The following is an 18,952-nucleotide window of genomic DNA, read 5'->3' as shown; positions in this document are numbered from 1 at the left end:
CTTCAGATACTTGGTGGCTTTTCGGATGTGCATACCCTTAATGGCCTGGACGGTTTCACGAGTGTTCTTAAAGTGAACATGAAGATTTGAACTTCTTGGTCACCTCAGACCACTTACGGGGAAAGCCCACTCTACCATTTATACTGCCCTTTTGAGGAGTCACTGCATCTCTTACTCTGACTTCATGCCAAAGGGAGTTAATTTTACCACTTCTACCTTGTGAACTTGCAAGGAGCCTATAGTGTTATTCAACAGGAAACTATTTGCATCTTGGGACAGAGGATACTTTGCTGTGTAGAAATGTCTTCAGCATTGCAGCATGTCTTAGCATCCCTGACCTCTGAGGCACTCACAGCCAGAAGCATAACCCACCCCTGCATCGGGTACCAGAGATTCCTAAATGCTCTCTAGAAGGACGGCACTGCCCAACGTTAGAACTGTTGAATGTGAAGACAGAAGATGCCACGATGTTAAATATATCCTTCCCTATCCCAGAAGACTCAAAGCTGTGTCTTATTTGGTGAATCAGCCACTCCAAGAGTGTTCTATTTTGACTGAAAGGCCTCCACCACATGCTAGCTGGGTGACCTTGAACAAGGTAACTAAACTTGGGGAGCATCAATTTCGTCTGCGACGAAGCCTGCTTAACTCGGAAGCAGTAGTCCCTAGTACAGAGGCAAGTGTTCTTCCCTGAACTTCCCCCGGCTCCTCTCTGTTCGTCATTGGCTCTGAGAACATGGTGAGATCATTGCCTAATTTACCCAGCACAAGAGTTAAGGAGCAAGGATGTGTAAAGAAATGAAGTCAGTGAGGAGACATCCAGTCCCAGCCTTAGCATAATTATCTTCAATGGTGCAAATGGAGAGGTAGATGCTAGTCCCCTGGCAGGATATGTAGGCGGCTTTCCAATTTCACAATGGAGAACTTTTTCTTCACAGTGGAGCTTAAGACTGTTTGGTTTTACTAAACATGAAGTATGTATGTCTTAACTATTTTGGAATATCTTGTACATTAAGACCCCTAAGAGTTTATAGAAGCTGGTTTCATTAAACTTACAAAATGTTATTTAGAGCAAATAAAACCAATTTCTGGCCTCTGAAAGCGTATTCTACAAATCCCAAAAAACAAAATGTTATCTTTTTGTGTTGGTGTTTTAACCGCTTTGAGATTGTTTCAGAGCCCTGAGCCACCGGGCAGTATTAAAAGTGAAGAAGAAATCAGGGTTTTAGATACTGCAGAGGTGGCGACCCGTAGTCAAGCAGCATCCAAATTCTATCTAGTTTTCCTTGGTTCCTAGATTCTGTCATGCAAAATGAAAACCAGAATCCCCTGCCTGCATGGCCTGGGATGGGAACTAAGGCTTTTACTCTATCCGGGGTTTCTGCCTTACGTCTTTTTTTTTTCTTTTTTGGCCATGCGACACAGCATGTGGGATCTTAGTTCTCCGACCAGAGATCAAACCCGTGCCCCCTGCAGTGGAAGCACAGAGTCCTAACCACTGGGCCACCAGGGAATTCCCTGCCTTACCTCTCAAGGCCAGAATTACAATGGTTGGAGGAGGGGAATCAGAGCTCCCCCACTACCTACCAGGAGGAATAAAAATCTTTTCCTCCAAATCCCGGATTTCTTTTGATCACTGACTCTGGTTTCTTTCACCTTTAAACTTTTCTGCTCTTAACACTCCATAAACCACGCACTGACAAGAGGTCGTCTTGTACAAGAAGCAGCTGAGTGAACGTGCCCTCCTTGCTGGTAAGGACTCTGCCAGCCCTGGTTCATCCTACCCTTCTCTCCCCCTAGTTCTGACAGAGGACAAGCCAACTGGTTGTTGAATGAGTGAGTGAATGAATTAATGAATGCAGGCCATTTTTACTGGGACTGGTGGCAAAACATCCAAAGAGAAAACTGAAAGGGGAAGACAAACACATTTGCTCACAATTGAAGTTCACTTTCCAAATTTTTTAGCAACAAATAATAGAGCAACTCCAAAAAATGTGAACTGAGTTCAAAGCAGCTCCAGTAAGAATTGCAGCTTGCTGTCTGAGTGGGTCAGGTTCCTGGATGCCATCGCCCAGCCCTTTGGTACAACATGCTACGTAGCCCTGGCATCACAGATCTGCTTCTCGGCCCTTCCATGACTCGTGGTTCACACCCAGAGCTCTCTTCGTATCTTTTCCCATTAGCTTTCAGAGGTTCTCATTATAGTAGGACTGTCTCCGTTCCCAGAAGCAGATGCACAGCCTAGCCGATCCCTGGATTGTAAAAAAGAACAATACTACAAAGGAAGACGACCCCAAATGAGGCTCTGCAGTCCTCATACCCAGCAGCAACCAAGAAAGGCGTGGTTCTTTGTCTGGAACAGATGCTCACCCCACACCCCCAAAAAACTGCTTGGTCCAAAAGATGGAGAAGATGAGCAACAGAGTGACGCTGAGGATGACAGCCAGCAGGTAGGCAAAGATCCGGAACTGCGGGTTGCGGAAACACCCCCTCAGAGAGTCGTGGTTGGAGCTGGGGATGGGGCTGGGGATGGTGGTAGGGGCCACGTCCCGGGGGGGCCCAGTCTGGCTCCCAGGCCCGGGGCCGAGTTCCAGCGTGTAGGCCCGGGGCTGGCGCAGGAAGTAGCGGCTCTCGGGCTCATCTTTGAGACAGAGCTGGCGGCCTTCCAAGATGACGTGGTGGGGCTCCAGGCGGAGCAGGGTGAGCACGGCAGTGTCCGTGGGCAGGTCAGTGACAGGCTGTCCGGAGGCCAGCACAGTGGGCTGGCGACACAGCGGACACAGCAGCCGGCGCCGGGCCGGAGTCACCAGGCTGAGGTGGGCCAGGCATTCCACGCAGAAGGAGTGGCAGCAGTCCAGCACTTTGGGGGTGTGGAACGTGTTGTTGAAGGGGTTCCAGCACACAGGGCACTCTGGCTCCCGGCTCTGCTTCTCCGCCATCCTCAGACCAGACACTGGGAGGTCTGGCAGGAGATGTCCTGGCAGAAAGGGAAAAGGAGCAAAGGAACACCCATTAAGCTCCGTGCCTGTATTGGCCCTAGGCTGTGTCCTGTGGGTTGTTAAAAGGTATTATCGCCCACATTTCACTGATGAAAAAACTTAGGTTCAAAAGGTGAAGTGAAATGAACTTATCTACAAAACCGAAATAGAGTTACAAATGTAGAAAACAAACTTATGGTTACCAGGGGGTAAGGGGGGGACAGATAAATTGAGAGATTGAGATTGACATATACACATTACTATATATAAAATAGATAATTAATAAGGACCTACTATATAGCACAGGGAACTCAATGCTCTGTAATGGCCTATATGGGAAAAGAATCTAAAAAAAGGATGGATATATGTATATGTATAACTGATTCACTTTGCTGTACACCTGAAACTAACAGGTGTAAATCAACTATACCCCAATAAAAATTAAAAAAAAAAAAAATGAAGCGATTGTTTCAGATCGCCCAGTCCCTAAGCCGTAGAATTAGGTGTGGTGCTCCTGCAGCATCCCCTCTACCGGGCCCAGGCCTCAGGCACCCCACGATCATCGAGCTCCCTCAAGGAGACGGCACCCTGGCTTTGGAAATGGATAAAAATGCTCCTTGTGCTGCACGTGATTGCCCTTGGCCTCTTGGGCTCCAGGGAGAGGGAGAGGAGCCACAGTCAGTGCTTCCTGCTACAGGGCAAATATTTCCTTCCCTGCTGCCTCGGATCCTGACTAGCCCAGAGATGGGCTTTGTGAATTCCCTGGTCTATCCCTCCTCTGGGGGCAAATGCCAGGCCCTCTCTCCCTCCTCCCCTTGGGCTGCAGGGCCAATCCTCAGTGCCACTGGCCCAGTCTTTGTGCAGGGCACTGCACTGGCCTGGCAAGGGGGCCTCTGGGAAGGCCTTTCCCCTTGACCTGGAAACATGGAGAGGCTCCCCTGCCCAGATCAGCCCTTCCAGAACCTCCTCCCGAAGTTTGGCCTCCCCTGGCTCCTCCCACACACACACACTTTGTCCTAGAAACTCCCAGAGCACCCACCTGGCCTTCCTTGGCACTACGGCTGTCAGGCAGACTACCCTGAAGGGCCTGAGGCTCCAGCCTCTTCCCCTCCAGAATCTGCAAAGCTTTGGGAGACTGCCTTCTCACCACCAACCCCGGGGCACGTCTCCATAGCAGCGTCCACGCAGCACCTGGAGCTGCCAGGTAGCCCAGGCGGCAGTCTCCTGAGCACACCTGCCTGCAGCGAAGGCCAGAGAGCTGCCCAGGTGGTGGGTAGTGAGGTGAGGGACCCGTGTTCCCCTGGGGCGTGGCAAACAACCAACCCTGGAAGCCTAGTTATCTGTGAGATTGTGGGCGGTCTCTTCAAGACCTGGGATCCCTGGCCTGGAAAGGCAGGGGTGGCAATTTCCTTCTTCTACATTGTGGAGAGGGTAAGTGAGCCTTCTGGGCTTCCTCTCTCCCGGTGAGTGTTTGCCTTTCACTAGGAGATTCCTCGTGGCCAGAAGTCTCTCATGGTAGGAATCCAGGAACTGTGCAGGGGGGCCTTGCGGGTAATGAGTCTCCCATGTGCCCCCGATATGACATCATCTACCCTGACTGAGTTGGCGCCTGCAGCAAAACCTGCTTACGTTCTCACCCATGGCTTCCTGGTTTCCTTCTAGACCCTAGACCTCTGTCACTGCTTCGGGACAGGGAAGAGGAAGTGAAGACATGCAGGAGGAGGGTGGAACAGCTCTGGCTGAAGCTCGGATACTTTGCCAAAGATCCTCACCAATGAATGCCTCCCTCTGTGGACAATTCGTCCTTTCTACGAGCAGTCATTGAGTTAATGAGAGCTCGCCACATGCCAGGTGCTGTGCTAGGCACTGGGTAAATAATGGGGAACAAAATAGACATGGTCTTTGACCTCATGACATTTAGAGTCTAGTGAGGGAAAGAGACATTTAATGAGTAATGGGCAATAAATACACAATTTTAATTAACACTATAAAGGACAAAAAGGAAAATGGGCTTAGGGGACTTGTTGCTTCAGGTGAGATCACCAGGGAAGCTTTCTCCAGAGAGATGATATGAAAGCCAAGACCAGAGGATGAGAAGAATCCAGCCCTGCAGGGTGGAAGAAGAGCATTCGAGCTCAAGGGAACAGCACGTGCCAAAGCCTTAAGGTGAGAAAAAGCTCTGTCGTTGAGGAAGTGAAAGGAGGTCGGGTGACTGGGGTGTAGTGGGTGGGTCTGGATGGGGAAGTGGCTTTTAGGAAGAAGCCAGAGAGGCTGCCCTGGAGGCTGGGGGATACATCTGGGTTTTATTCTAGGGCTGAGCGTGTGTGTATGTATGTGCTTGCCGGCAGGGTTCGGGGGTGGGGGGGGTTACCCGATCCTATTTCCATTTTTTTTTTTTTGTGGTACACGGGCCTCTCACTGTTGTGGCCTCTCCCGTTGCGGAGCACAGGCTCCGGACGCGCAGGCTCAGCGGCCATGGCTCACGGGCCCAGCCGCTCCGTGGCATGTGGGATCTTCCCGGACCGGGGCACGAACCCGTGTCCCCTGCATCGGCAGGCGGACTCTCAACCACTGCGCCACCAGGGAAGCCCCTATTTCCATTTTTAAAGCAACATTCCAGCTGCAGAGCAGAAGACAGAGTGAAAGGGATGAGTGGAAATGGAAGACCAGTTATGGGCTCTAGCCATGGTCCAGGTTGGGATGGTGGGGCTTGATGCATGTGAGGTGTTGGTGGAGAAGATCAAAGGGATGGGTGAAAGGTATCTTTGCAGATGCAATCAAATATACTTTCCAAGAAGCAGTGGACAGCATAGATTCTAGAACCAGGTTGTCAAGGCTATTGACCCCCAACACACTGCTTGTTAGGGCTGTGATTCCAAGTGAACTGTTTAACCTCTCTGTTCTTCAGTTTCTTCTGAAGAGGAAGTTAAAAGTGGTGCCTCAGAGGGTAAAGCTCTTAGACAGAGCCTGGCACCCAGTAAAGACTATATATGAGGTGGTTGCATTATCCCTGCAAATGGATTTGAGAGAGAGGAAGGCTCAAGGCTGACTTTGAGGCCATGAAATTTTCTGCATTGAGCTTTGAGGAGCCCCTGAATTCCAGAGTGTGTCAGAAGCAGACCTTTAGTATTTATCAAAGGCCTTAAAATATACATAACCTTGATTCAGCAGTTCCCCCACTGGTAATTTATCCTGTGGAAATAATCCAGGACCTGTGCCAAGATTTGAGTAGAAAGCACGGCTCTAATGGTTAAAAATTGAAAACTGCCTAATTATCCAATAGTAGGACACTTATTAAATAAATTCTGCTCCATCCATACAAAGAGATATTCTGCAGCCTTTAAATGATGTGATAAAACATCTATTGATATGGAAATACGTTCATGACATGTCATTAAGTGAAAAGAACCAGTAATAAAACCATATTACAGGGCTTCCCTGGTGGCACAGTAGCTGAGAGTCCGCCTGCCGATGCAGGGGACACAGGTTCGTGCCCCAGTCCGGGAAGATCCCACATGTCGTGGAGCGGCTGGGCCTGTGAGCCATGGCCGCTGGGCCTGCGCGTCTGGAACCTGTGCTCCACAACGGGAGAGGCCACAACAGTGAGAGGCCCGTGTACCGCAAAAAAAAAACAAAAAAACCCCCAACATATTACAGTATGATCTAATTTTTCAATATATGTGTGCAATGGAAAAAAATGTGTGGAAAAACAAACACTGAAATGTCAACAGTGGTTGTCTCTGGGGGTAAGATTATAGGTTTGTTAGTTTGTTTGTTTTTCATTCTCTTGCCTGAAAATTTGAACTTTATTCTGACTTTATTGCACTAAGCTTACTACCCTTAAAGATCTTCCCCTCCCCACAAAGCAGGCTTCTGTTTTCTGAAGTTCCATGGCCAAAGCTGTAAAGGGATGCTCAAGAGGAGAGATGATCGCTGTTGAATCAGCACCTGGGCCCTTATCTGCCATGGTCACCTCAGGCCTTGTCTGTGGCTTCAGAGTCTGTCGCCAGGAGGGACTCTGGCCACTTAACCACCAACGACTCACTCTCAAGCCAGGACATCCCAATACCACCCCAAAGACATCGCCTCAGTCTGTGAGCAGGTCAGTCAGCCAAATATCCATTGTCTGTAGCATCACCCCAATACTTTCAACCTCCAGAGGAGAGAGGTGAAGAACTAGCATTTTTATAGGACTTCCCAGTTTACAAAGGGCCTCAGTCCTGGCCGGGGTCTAAGTGTGGTAACTCACATCTTGATGGTATAATTTGCCTTTTGCAATTTTTTTTTCCATTTGCATAGACCATTTGATTCTGTAAAACCACCCTCTGAAGGAAGCAGGATCAGGAGTCGACAGTGTGCAGCTCTGGAACCAGACTTTTTTGCTGTGAGGTCTTAGACAAATGGCTTAACCTCTCTGAGCTTTGTTTTCCTCTGTAATATAGGCTAATGATCTCACCTTATGAGCTTGCTGTGAGGAGGGGATAATGACTGTTATGTGCCCAGCAAAGCACAGCAGATGCTCAATACACAGGTAGCATGCTATTTTTACACTCATTTTATAGATGGGAACATCAAGGCTCAGAATGGTGAAGTGACTTGCCCAAGGCTTCACAGCTAAAGAATGGCTGAGCTTGAAAGATGATCCCAGGAGCCCTGCCTCCCAGGACAGCGTTCACCCGGTCGGTGGACGATGCTGCCTCTCAGGATGCAGGGCCCTGTGAGCCGTCCCTCCACGACCCTCCCTGGTTCCTTACCTGCTCCCTTGGTGCCTCCTCCACCTCCTCCAGCTCCTTTGCCTAGCACGGCCCTGCAGCATGTGCTCTGGGCTCTGACTTCTCCCGGCCTGGTTTCCAGGCAGCTGTGGGCGTGCCTCATTTGCATGGTCTTCAGGAAGCTCTTGGGCAGCGCTCCATCTCAGGATTTTCTCTCCTTCCCTCTGCTGCCTTTGGACTGTCTGAGCCTACCAGGGACAGCCTGGAAGCTTTGGTTTCATCTTCCTCCTGTGAGTCACTCTTGCTTTCTCTCTAAGGGGGTCGAAGTCCACTCATCTTTGCAGGCCTCTGTTCTGCACCCGGTTGGTCTCCTGCATCACCTCTGACTGCACCGCCTTGGCTCACACACAGCCTTATGGGCAGTTGACAGGCAGGCAGGTCGTCTCTGATGCCACTTCTGCCCCTCGGCGCAGATCGACCCTTTCCTACTCTGCACCCTGCAACTAAAATACAAAGGGCACTTGCAAAATATTGAGAAAATTATTTAATCCAAAAGAAAAACCATTAGGGGAGAGTCACTGAAGCATAAGCCTGAAGAGCCTGGGTTCTCGATCAAGTCAGATTTCTGGGTCAGAGTCAAGTCCTCGCTCAGAATCCAGACTCTACTTACTAGTGATGGAGACTTGAGCAAATTAATTTCTCTAAATATTATTTTTCTCAGCTGAAAATGGGCATAATAATTTACCTATTTGATCCACAGGTTAAATGAGATAATGCATGCAGAGATCATAACACAGTGCCTGGTACACAGTAACATGCAGTAAATGTTAACTATTATCAAGAGATGATCAGGCAAATCACAGAAAAAGAAATACAAGTGGAATATATATGTAATTGTTCAACCTCATTTATAATTAGAGAAATTCAGATTTTAAATAAGATACTGCTATTTTTCCTATCAGACTGACAAACATTAACATAATATTAGCTAAAGCCCGCTGCTATCATTAAAAGTAATAATAGCAGTTTATGTGCTTTATTAAATGCTTCTGATCTGGGGCAATGAATCCTCCCAACACTCCCACAAGGCGCAATATGGATCACATAAAATAAATGACTTGTCCTTACTCTTCCACAGATAAGGAATCAGAAGCTCAAAGCAAGTAAGGGGTTTACCCAAGAGCTCATGAGAAGCAAGTTAAAGAGCTGGGACTGCAAGTATGACTCTGAAATCTGTGCCGTTGCCTCACTGTCTCCCAAAAGTGTGTTCATACGATCCATCTTTTGTTCCCTCTCCTATTCTCTGTACATATGGTCCTCTTCTTTTATTCCTTTACTGACCATTTAAATTGGGGTTTGGAGAATAAACAGAAATAAATGTATTTTAGGATGTAATCAAATGCCCTAGTCCCCTTATTTTGTGTTTTAAAATTTTTATTTTAGAAGAGGTAATACATTTGCATGTTCAGCACAAGAGGTTTCATTTTGCAATGAAAATGTTGTTCTCCCAGCTACCTAATTTCCCTAAAAATTAAGGAATTATACCATCAGTTTCTTATGTATCTTTCCAAAGATGCTTTATGAATACACAAGCAAAACTCCTATGTCAAAATATCTATGTATTCCTATTCCTCCTTTTTACACAAATGTGCATTTGGTATACATGGTTCTACACCTTGCTTTTTTCACTTAACGATGTATCTGAGATATCATTCTGTATTAGTGCATAAAGAGCTTTTTCAGTTTTTTAATGGTTGTATCATATTTCATTGAATGGCTGTACCACAGATTACTTAACCATTCACTTATTGATCTAATCCCTTCATTTGTTGTTGTTTGGTTTTTTTTTTTTTGGCCGCACCTCAAGGCATGCAGGATCTTAGTTCCCTGAACTGGGATTGAACCCGGGCCCCCTGCAGTGGAAGCGCTGAGTCCTAACCAGTGGACAGCCAGGAAGTTCCCCTAATCCCTTCATTTTAAATATATAAATATTGGCTGGAAAAATAAATACCAAAATGATTGCAGGATTTAGATTAGCCTTGAATTGTCTGAAAAATAGCTGTGTTCTTTGGGAAGTTGTAGATCCCTAACAAAGACCTCTAAGCATTTTTCCTCTTTCTGAGCAGGAGACAGAGGGATGCCTCAAGGCATGACCTGGTGGCCTGGAATTCCCTCTCAGACCTAGAACGCCCTGCTTTCCAGTATCACTTCTGGTTAACTAAGGTTAGTGAGAATTCAAGACACTGATTCAGCCCAAAGGATCTGGTTCGTATTTGAGAGTTTGGAAGCCATGCTTTCTGGTTTGGCAACTCATGCGAACCATGAAGAAGTTTATACACTTTTACATAATAATATAATTCCCTGTAAGTATCCAAAAGGTATGTGTGATATTGTGATTTATAATAAGAAATATATGTGTATTTGGCCTTCATTCTATTCCTGGCCTGGGATTGAACACACGCTCCCTGTGGTGGACGCGTGAAGTCTTAACCACTGGACCGCTAGGGAAGTCCCTTATTTAAAATGCTATTGCAGAAGAATTTTTATTGATCTGTGAAAATGGTCACAATATACTATAAATGGAGGGGGGCAAAGCAGTTACAAAATGTTATATGTATGATCCAGATTTTGTAAAACAAAATTTATATATAAAGCCTGAAAGCCCATGAGACAAAATGTGCCAATGGTTATCTCTGCATGCTAAGTGTACTGGTATTGACATTTTCTTCTTAACTATATTTTCTAAACTTTTATTAATAAATATGTATTACTTTTGCAATCAGAAAATTCACTTGGAAAACAAGGAAGTCTGAGTTTTCTGCAACCCGGGAATCCAGAACTTAAAAAGAAGCAAGGAGGGTGTGTAAGAAATCAGTCAGGGCATTGCAAGCATTGACATAAAAATAAAATAACCCATGGCCCTTTCCTGGGTCACTGCTTGTCTAGTGAGCAAATGCATTATCATTAATATCTCTGGGTGGTCAGGGCTAGGGAGTACTTTGCAAACAGTGGAAAATTTTCTGGGGAGATACCCAGGAGAGATAGTGAGCCATCTCAGGAATTTGAGAGTTGAACTAATTTAGTTCATGCTTCGGAGGTGAGGTCAGTCAGCTGGAAAAGCACCTCGTCTAAGCAGTACCTTGGAACCGGGTGAGTGAAGAGTCATGAGACTTGGGGAGGCCCAGCCAAGGTCGGGGATGGAGGCGGAGGGTGGCATGAACCATGCAGGGAGGAAGAGGCAGCAGAGGCAGTAAATGGGCAGCGGAGGATGGAGAAAAGGCGGTGACGAGGCAGGTTTTGGTCAGGTGATCAGTGTTGAGCGAGCTCCCACCCCCGCCAAGGGCAGGGGGCAGCTCTCCCTGTGGGGCACCACACTGTTATCACTTGGAGCCATGCCTTAGGCTTATCCGGAGGCCAGAACAGTCCCAGCAGCAGAGGCATCACCTGGAGATTGATAGGAATGCAGAAGCTCAGGCCTATTCCAGACCTACTGAATCAGAATTTGCATTTTCACTAGATCCCCAGGGGGATTCAGAGACACACTGAAGTATGAGGACTAATTTAGGAAAAATATCCCCAGTATATGCTCCTTGACTCATCCCGGGTACATTTGTCTTCAGGTTCTTAAAGACTTCTCAAGGATCTGACACCAGGAAGAAGATGTCCCAGACAGGGCTGGGTGAATCTCAGCCTGGGAATGGACACCGTCCCTCCCTCCCCATTTCCTGTGTGCAGCATCTGAGTTTGTTTTACACGTCACAATCCTCATGCAAAACCCTTGGGGCCAGATGTGTTTCAGAATTTTTCATATTTTAGGAAGATAATATGATGCATTTACCATATACTAGTGAGACCTGAGGCAGCACCTGGTAATCAAATGCATTAATATTCTGCAATTTATTTTATTTTATTAATATTCTGCAATTTATTATAAAGATTGATACCCAAAAGAATAAGCAACATCAGGTCAATTTTGGCACCAAATTTAATGAAAAAAACCTTTGTCTCCAGGGCTTCCCTGGTGGCGCAGTGGTTGAGAGTCCGCCTGCCGATGCAGGGGACACGGGTTCGTGCCCCGGCCCGGGAAGATCCCACATGCCACGGAGCGGCTGGGCCCGTGAGCCATGGCCGCTGAGCCTGCGCGTCCGGAGCCTGTGCTCCGCAACGGGAGAGGCCACAACAGTGAGAGGCCCGCATACCGCAAAAAAAAAAAAAAAAACCTTTGTTTCCAGAACGGGGGGATTTTAAGCATTGTGGATAAGGATTATGAACTGTTTTATTATTTTATTTTATTTTATTTTAAAAATGTGTCAATTGAATAAATTTAGAAACACTGATATAACACTATTTCCCAGCCCTCGTTTACCTCAGACTTAGCAGGAACTACAGGATCTAGATATTCTTTCAAATATAAAGTAGTTCACATAATTCCTTTCATCAAGCAGGTCACATCTGGCATTGTTATTCCCAGATCAATTCAAGGGATTCTGTAAGGAGTGATTGGATTTTGATGAAATTAAGAATTTATCCCAGCTAACATCAATGCGAAACATCAGAGCTAAGGCTGGACCCCAGGGCCTCCAGCTCCTAGCCCTGCGCTTTCCTCCTCTCCCTTCATCTGCCTTCCCCTCCCCTCTCTGTCCCCAGGCAGAGGGTTCCCGGCTGAGGACACAGGACAGCAGGCCTCCTGCCTATGCCACCTGGTGTGTTTAGAAACACAGAACTGCAATTGGACGGTTCTTCCTCCAGCTGGGCTGTGAATGAAGCATCTTGTCTTCCAGTCCCCCAGACTTGCCGCCACATCAGGGTGGCAGTAACTGCCCCCTGAAGGTCCTTGGAGTGAGTTGGGCCAGGCACAGCCAGGTAAGTCCTGACACTTACTCTGAAGCCTTTCTCCACATGACCCCTGCCGGGAAGACAGTGGCAAAAAGTTGCAAGAGGCCGTTTGTACAAGGAAAGGCCAGGGCAGCTTCCAGGAAGGTCTCAAAGGCCTTCTCCAAATGCCCGGAGAGAATGCTCCTGGACCAAAGTCCATCTCTGCTCTTGGAATGCTCAGCTTGCAGTACCGACAGAGGGATCCTTTCCCGGGGCTTTTAGTCGAAATCAAAAAGCCGGGCCCCTCCCCCCTCGCTGGGCTCCCGGGGCCTCATGGTTCGCACTCTTCTCTATGGCACTTTCTCATTTGTGCTCGTCTCTACATCTGTCTAGTTTCCCTTCTCTCATGGGAGTTTATTCTTTAACTTTTATTGTAGTACATGTCCAATATGGAAAAATTAGGCAACTCAGATGAATATAACACTGACACTTAGGAACAATGCTAGGCACTATTCGAGGGGCTCTACCTGAATCGTATGACATCCCTGATGACAACTCTGTGAGTAGGTGCTGCCATCATACCGTCTCCATTGCACAGATGACGGCACTGAGACGCAGATTAAGTCTCTTGCCCAAGGTCGTGAGGCTAAGGAGCGGCAGACTGGGATTTGAACCAGGCATGGTGGTGCTGGAGTCCACGCCCTAAAACCAGGCCACACTGTCACCTATAAGGAGTAAATAAACTCACCCAAAATCCTACATGCAGAGATGACCACCGAAAAAATAAAGCTCAGGATCCCAACAATGTGAATAAAGCCCTCTCCACAATAAATAAGACTGTAAAAATAACATCTTCTGGATGAGAGGCAACTCAAAGTGGTTTTTTGTAATTATATTATTGTATTCTAATTATCACATGGTTCAAACAAATGGGTCATAGAATCTTCAGTATGAAATTTGAATTATGGTTTCACAATAAGAACTTTTCTATGGATGGTAATTAGAAACAAAGAAAATTTCTTTCTGGACAAAGGTATGTTTATCATAGCCTTTCAGTGTATAGCCTTTCAGTCTCTTTATAAGTATTTTAAATGCAAAATTTTTTCATACATTATTATAAAATATGTCATACTGTTTTGTAGCCTTTCCGCTTATCTTTCCACATCATAAAATAGTCTTCTACAACCTTTTCTTCAAAATGAAAATAGTCTTGTTTTTGATCATAAAAGTGACAAAGGAAATAACAAATTTATGTATTTGCTTGTAGAATATGCATGAAATGTCTCTGAAAGAGTACAGTAGATGCTGGTAACACTGGTTACCTCTGGAGGGAGCCAGATGGAAGGCAGACGTGGATGAGAGGGAGGCTTTAATGTATAAACTCTTGCACTCTTGATTGTGACTATGTGAATGAGTTATCTATTTCAAAAATAATTAAGTTTTTAAAATGAAACTGATTCATCCTCATTACAAAAAAAAAGGCATAAAGTAGAAGATAAATTCATCTTTAAACTCAATACCCAGAGCTAACACTGTTAACATTTTTGCTCTATTTCTTCCAGAACTTCAGCTATGAATGTGCAGATTTATTTTTACCAAACATAGACATATGTGCAGATATATTTTTACCAAAATGGGATGAGGCTGTATGGGGCTGTTTTGTCACCTGTGTTTTTCACTTAGGGTGAATCATGGACAACATTTCATGCAGCCCCATTTTAAATGTGTACAAGTTTATTAGTCATGTGAAGGTGGCTGGTTTCCAAAAGACTATTTCTGGATGGACTGCGAGTTCAGCACCTGAACATGCAGTGCTAGTTGACACCAGTGTTATTTTATTGGAAGACTCAGATGAAATTATGATTGTGAAAGTAGTTTGTATAGAGCATATAAGGTTTTACTGTTAAAATTCTGGCCTCTTAACTGGAGGTGTCAGGAAGAAAGGTATAATCAAGACCAGCTGGTCCAGCTTCTTTCTAATGTTGGCCCGTGGAGCTGACACTTCCCTCGTACAGTCTTCACACTCATCTTTAAAACTGAGGCTTGCAAAGTTTAAGAGCACAAAGTGTTAGCAAGGGTACGGAACAACGGAAACTCTGCCGAAGGTCCTCCACAGCTGGTGGGAGTGTGACCTGCGACAAACTTTTTGGAAAAGAGGTGGTATCTACTAAAGCTGGTCATGCACTCTACCCTGTGGCCCAGAATGGCCTCCCCTGGTTACACAGTGAATACAGTGCCTGCATATTTCACCCGATGACATGCTAATGGAATGTTCATAGCAACACCAACTATAAGAGCCCCAAACTAGAAACACCCATATGCCCATCAGTAGTTAAGTGGATAAATTATAATATTGTCACACAATAGAATACTATCAAACAATGTCAAGCTATCTCACAAACATGTTGAGCCCAAGAAGCCTGACGAAAATTAAGCGCACACATTGTTTCACCTAACTCTACTGCTGGATAACAAACTGTCCCAAAACTTAGTCTTAAAACAATTTATTGTTTTTCATGATTCTGTGGGCTAGCTGCGCAGTTTCTCTTCCGATTTCATCTATGGCTGCATTCAGCTGCAGGTTTGGCAGGGCTGGAAGGTCCAAGGTGACCTTGTTCACATGTGTGGTGGTACTGGGTTCTTCTCCACAGGGCCTAGGTCACTCCCTGACATGGCAGCCTCGGAGTAGCTTTCCAAGAGGGTGAAAGTGAAGTGGCAAGCTCTCTCTAAGGCTGAGCCTCAGACTTGCATAGCATTCGTTCTTCTGCATTCTGTTGGTCAAACCAAGTCAAAGGCTGTCACAGATTCAAGGGCTGGGAAAATAGATCCCAGCTATTAATGAGAAGTTACTTTGCGAAGGGTCACACATACAGGGATGGGAGAAGCTTGTGGCCATATCTTCCGTCTACTACAATATGATTCTACTTATATAAAGTAGAAAAGCAGACAAAACCGATTTATGCTGTTATAAATCCTTTGGCTGATAGTTCTGAAGGGGAGTATGAGGGAGGCCATCTGCGTTCCTGGATGTATTATGCTGCTTCATCTAGGTTACTAGAGTGTGTTCAGTTTAAGAAAATTCTGCCAGCTATAAACTTAAGACATATGAAACTCTGTGATGGCTAAACTTGAATTAAAAGTTTATATGTGTGTGTGTGTGTGTGTGTGTGTGTGTGTGTGTGTGTGTGTGTGTGTGTGGCTTAAAAAGAATGAAGTTCTCTTTCAAGTCACAGTACAGCTGGTCAGGCTGTTGGAACAGCTCAGCTCCTGGAGGTTATTTGGGGCCCCAGGTTCCTTCTTTCTTCTTGTTGCATCATCTTGTCCTAATCTGAATAGCTGAAGCCGTTGCTGGCAGTCTGCATCCCACCTAGTGGGAAGGGACTCAGAGGGGAAATCCTGGACAAACATACTCCTTTTGATCTAATAGGGTGGAAGTTACATCACTTCCACTCACACTCCACTGAAACCAACTTATTCTTATGGCTGTGCCTAGCTGGGAATGCTGTCTTAGCTGGACTGCCCGTGCTAAGAAGTGCCCATTGCAGGAACAACTAACAGTCTGCTGTGTTTTAATGATGAAGCTGTTCTTTGATAATTATGCTTTAAAAAGGCCATTCAGAAAAAGCTAAGTTCCTTTATCTCAGTGTTAAAAGATTAAAAAAAACAAGTGGGGGCTTCCCTGGTGGTTCAGTGGTTAAGAATCCGCCTTCCAATGCAGGGGACGTGGGTTCAATCCCTGGTTGGGAGCTAAGATCCCACATGCCGCGGGGCAACTAAGCCCCCGGCGCCTCAACTACTGAGCCTGCGTGCTCTAGAGCCCGTGAGCCACAACTAGAGAGCCCTAGCACCGCGACTAGAGAGATGCCTGTGCCGCAACAAAGAGCCCGCACCCTGCAACGAAAGATCCCGTGTGCTGCAACTAAGACACGGTGCAGCCAAATAAATAAATAAATATTAAAAAAACAAGTGACCTGAGTTCTATACTTGCCATTCCTGTGTCAAAATGAAGGCTGTTACAGACTGAAAACAACACGTCTCTCAATACCAGTGCTGAAAACACACATGTGAAGGTACATTTCTGCTGTTACAGCTAAAAGATCGGACATTATTTCTGTTTCAATGACTGTAAACTCAGAACTCCTGGGGAACCTTCTTTAATAATCACTGTTCAGGAAGATAGTGATAATGGGGACTTGTCTGATACTTGGGGATACCGATGATATTCACTGCATCACAGTACTTGCTGGTAGCTATTTTAAAGAAAATAATCACTCTTTTCCAGGTTATTTTTAACCTTTAGTAAAAATAAATGTCCTCTTATAAGCCACCAAAAAATAAATTAAAAGGTCATTAATAATCACCATGCATTTTTCCTTAAATATATAAATATTTTCAACTTATATAAGTAAATATATAATTTTTTTAAAAAATTTAATTGGCCAGATTCCAAGGGTTTATATACTTTCCTAGAAAAAACTTGGACTTCCCTGGTGGTCCAGTGATAAAGACTCCACGCTTCCACTGCAGGGAACGTGGGTTTGATCCCTGGTAGGGGGACTAAGATCCTGCACGCCACGCACCGTGGCCAAAAAAGGAAAAAAAAAAAAGAAAAAGTCAAGTGTCTTTGGAAAATTCCTTTATATGGTTTTAGAGGAATAGCCTCTAAAATGAAGTGTTCAATGCACAAATGAATGCATTTTAGCAGCCTGTATCTTAGGTGCTGAGAGTACCTGATTAGAGCATATAAGACTGAAAAATCCTATAATACATTTGGATTTATTAATCTATTTTCTACTTAAAATGCACAGATAAGGAATTTTTATAGCAAGCATGTATAGAGTGTAGGGAAACATTTATTTATTTATTTTTATTTACCTTTGGCTGCGTTGGGTCTTTGTTGCTGCACGCAGGCTTTCTCCAGTTGTGGCGAGCGGGGGCTACTCTTCATTGTACTGCACGGGCTTCTCATTGTGGTGGCTTCTCTTGTTGCGGAGCTCGGGCTCTAGGCGCGTGGGCTTCAGTAGTTGTGGCGCATGGGCTTAGTTGCTCCACGGCATGTGGGATCTTCCCGGACCAGGGCTCGAACCCGTGTCCCCTGCGTTGGCAGGCAGATTCTTAACCACTGCGCCACCAGGGAAGCCTGGGAAACAATTTTATTGGTAATAGAACTGGGCTACTTCATCAGAGCCCTTCTATTTTCTCACATATGTTCCCGCTGTTCCCCTTTCCTGGGACCCCTCCCAACGACTCCCTTGGATTTTCTGTCTTCCTTCTAGAAGAAAGGCTAACCTGTAGCACTAATAGTTCAGGATTTGCTAGGACTTTCCCCGAGACACCTGTCTACTGCTCCCAGGCACCTGGCCAGGAGGATCTCCTTGGAGCCAAAAAGTTAATAACTGGTCCAGAAAATACACAATGTCATGGCCTACAAATTTCTAAAATGAACTTTGTGACATTATGCAGAGGCAAAGGGGTGAGGAGGAAAGTCAGGCAGACCCAGGCCCAGATCTCAGTTCTCCCCTTCTTCCCCACGCGTGTAACCTCGGGCAGAGGACTGGATGTCCCTGGGCCTCAGCTTCCTCATCTGTGACATGAGAATAACACAACTGCAGTGAGGATACATGTATTCAGCCACCTGTAGGTGCTCAACGATGCAGCTTCCTCTCCCACCACCCACTTTGTCCTTTCAGAGCTCAAAGATCCATAACTTAGGGAATCACAGGGAAGCTGAACAGTGGCTAAAGGTTTAGAAAATACCATCTAAGGAGAACGGGTGAAGGAGTGGTAAATGTGTTGTGTGAGCGTTTAGTCTGGACAGAGCGGGTGCTAAGGAGCTGTGGCTGCCATTTGTAAGCACCCACTAGCTTGCCTGACATTTAACACAGTTGAATCCTTGGAACAGCCCCGTAAAAAACGTCTGATTATGAAGCTCCATATTATAAGTGAGGAAACAGGTTTTATAACTTTCCCAAGATCATCCAGCTGCATGGGGAAATGGAGAGTCCAATTCAGGTCTGACGCTTTGCACGAGCTTAAGATTCTCCTGCCTCATGACTGGAGGCAGCGTGGGGGAGGTGGCCCCAAAGAGGAGCAGGAGGGGACAAGGAAGATGGCTGTCAGCCACTGGTATCAGGGACAGGCAGGGGCCAGAGAGGACGAATGCTAAATCTTTCTTTGGGACTCATCAGAAAGGGACTCTCCAGGCCTCAGCTGCCTTAGGTATGGACCTGCCTGACGGCAGGAGTGACTTTCCTGGAGGAAAGCAGGCTTGTGAGCACCAGGCTGGGGACTGAGCTCCTGGGGGCCACACAGACAGAGCCGAGCATCCTGCCCCTCCTCACCGAGGGGGGCTCAGTGGCTGGCACAGTTGAATCCATCTTTCTGCTTTTTTCTATATGTTCCATTGTTGTTGCAGAGATTCCCTTTGCCTTATTCTGGCCATTCCCC

At 46.0% G+C, this 18,952-nt stretch overlaps 1 protein-coding gene across 4 annotated transcripts; it reads right to left on the bottom strand.

The window, feature by feature from the left end:
• Positions 1-1,868: 1,868 nt before the first annotated feature.
• Positions 1,869-18,946, bottom strand: RNF183 (ring finger protein 183). Of its 4 annotated transcripts, none has more exons than XM_060013327.1 (3): positions 17,381-18,946; positions 7,733-8,193; positions 1,869-2,977 (listed from the first exon to the last, which is right to left on the bottom strand). In XM_060013327.1, the coding sequence occupies exons 2-3, from the start codon at positions 7,857-7,859 to the stop codon at positions 2,367-2,369; spliced, it is 738 nt and encodes a 245-aa protein (XP_059869310.1). In that variant the 5' UTR covers positions 7,860-8,193; positions 17,381-18,946; the 3' UTR covers positions 1,869-2,366. The 4 variants fall into 4 exon arrangements, 3 of the variants coding, with proteins under 3 accessions (XP_059869310.1, XP_059869311.1, XP_059869312.1); XM_060013328.1 differs by lacking the exon at positions 17,381-18,946 and adding an exon at positions 10,830-10,876; XM_060013329.1 differs by lacking the exon at positions 7,733-8,193.
• Positions 18,947-18,952: the final 6 nt, after the last annotated feature.

Source organism: Delphinus delphis, chromosome 6 (genome assembly GCF_949987515.2).
Source record: "Delphinus delphis chromosome 6, mDelDel1.2, whole genome shotgun sequence".
NCBI classification, from domain to species: domain Eukaryota; kingdom Metazoa; phylum Chordata; class Mammalia; order Artiodactyla; family Delphinidae; genus Delphinus; species Delphinus delphis.
This window is presented reverse-complemented; position numbering and strand designations above follow the sequence as displayed.

What these genes read in the sequence shown, in the direction of transcription:
- RNF183 (XM_060013327.1), bottom strand. Translation starts at nt 7,859, where the DNA reads ATGCAAATGAGGCACGCCCACAGCTGCCTGGAAACCAGGCCGGGAGAA. An exon ending in AGGAGGCACCAAGGGAGCAG is followed by an intron (nt 2,978 to 7,732) that starts GTAAGGAACCAG and finishes CCTTTCTGCCAG; the next exon opens with GACATCTCCTGCCAGACCTC.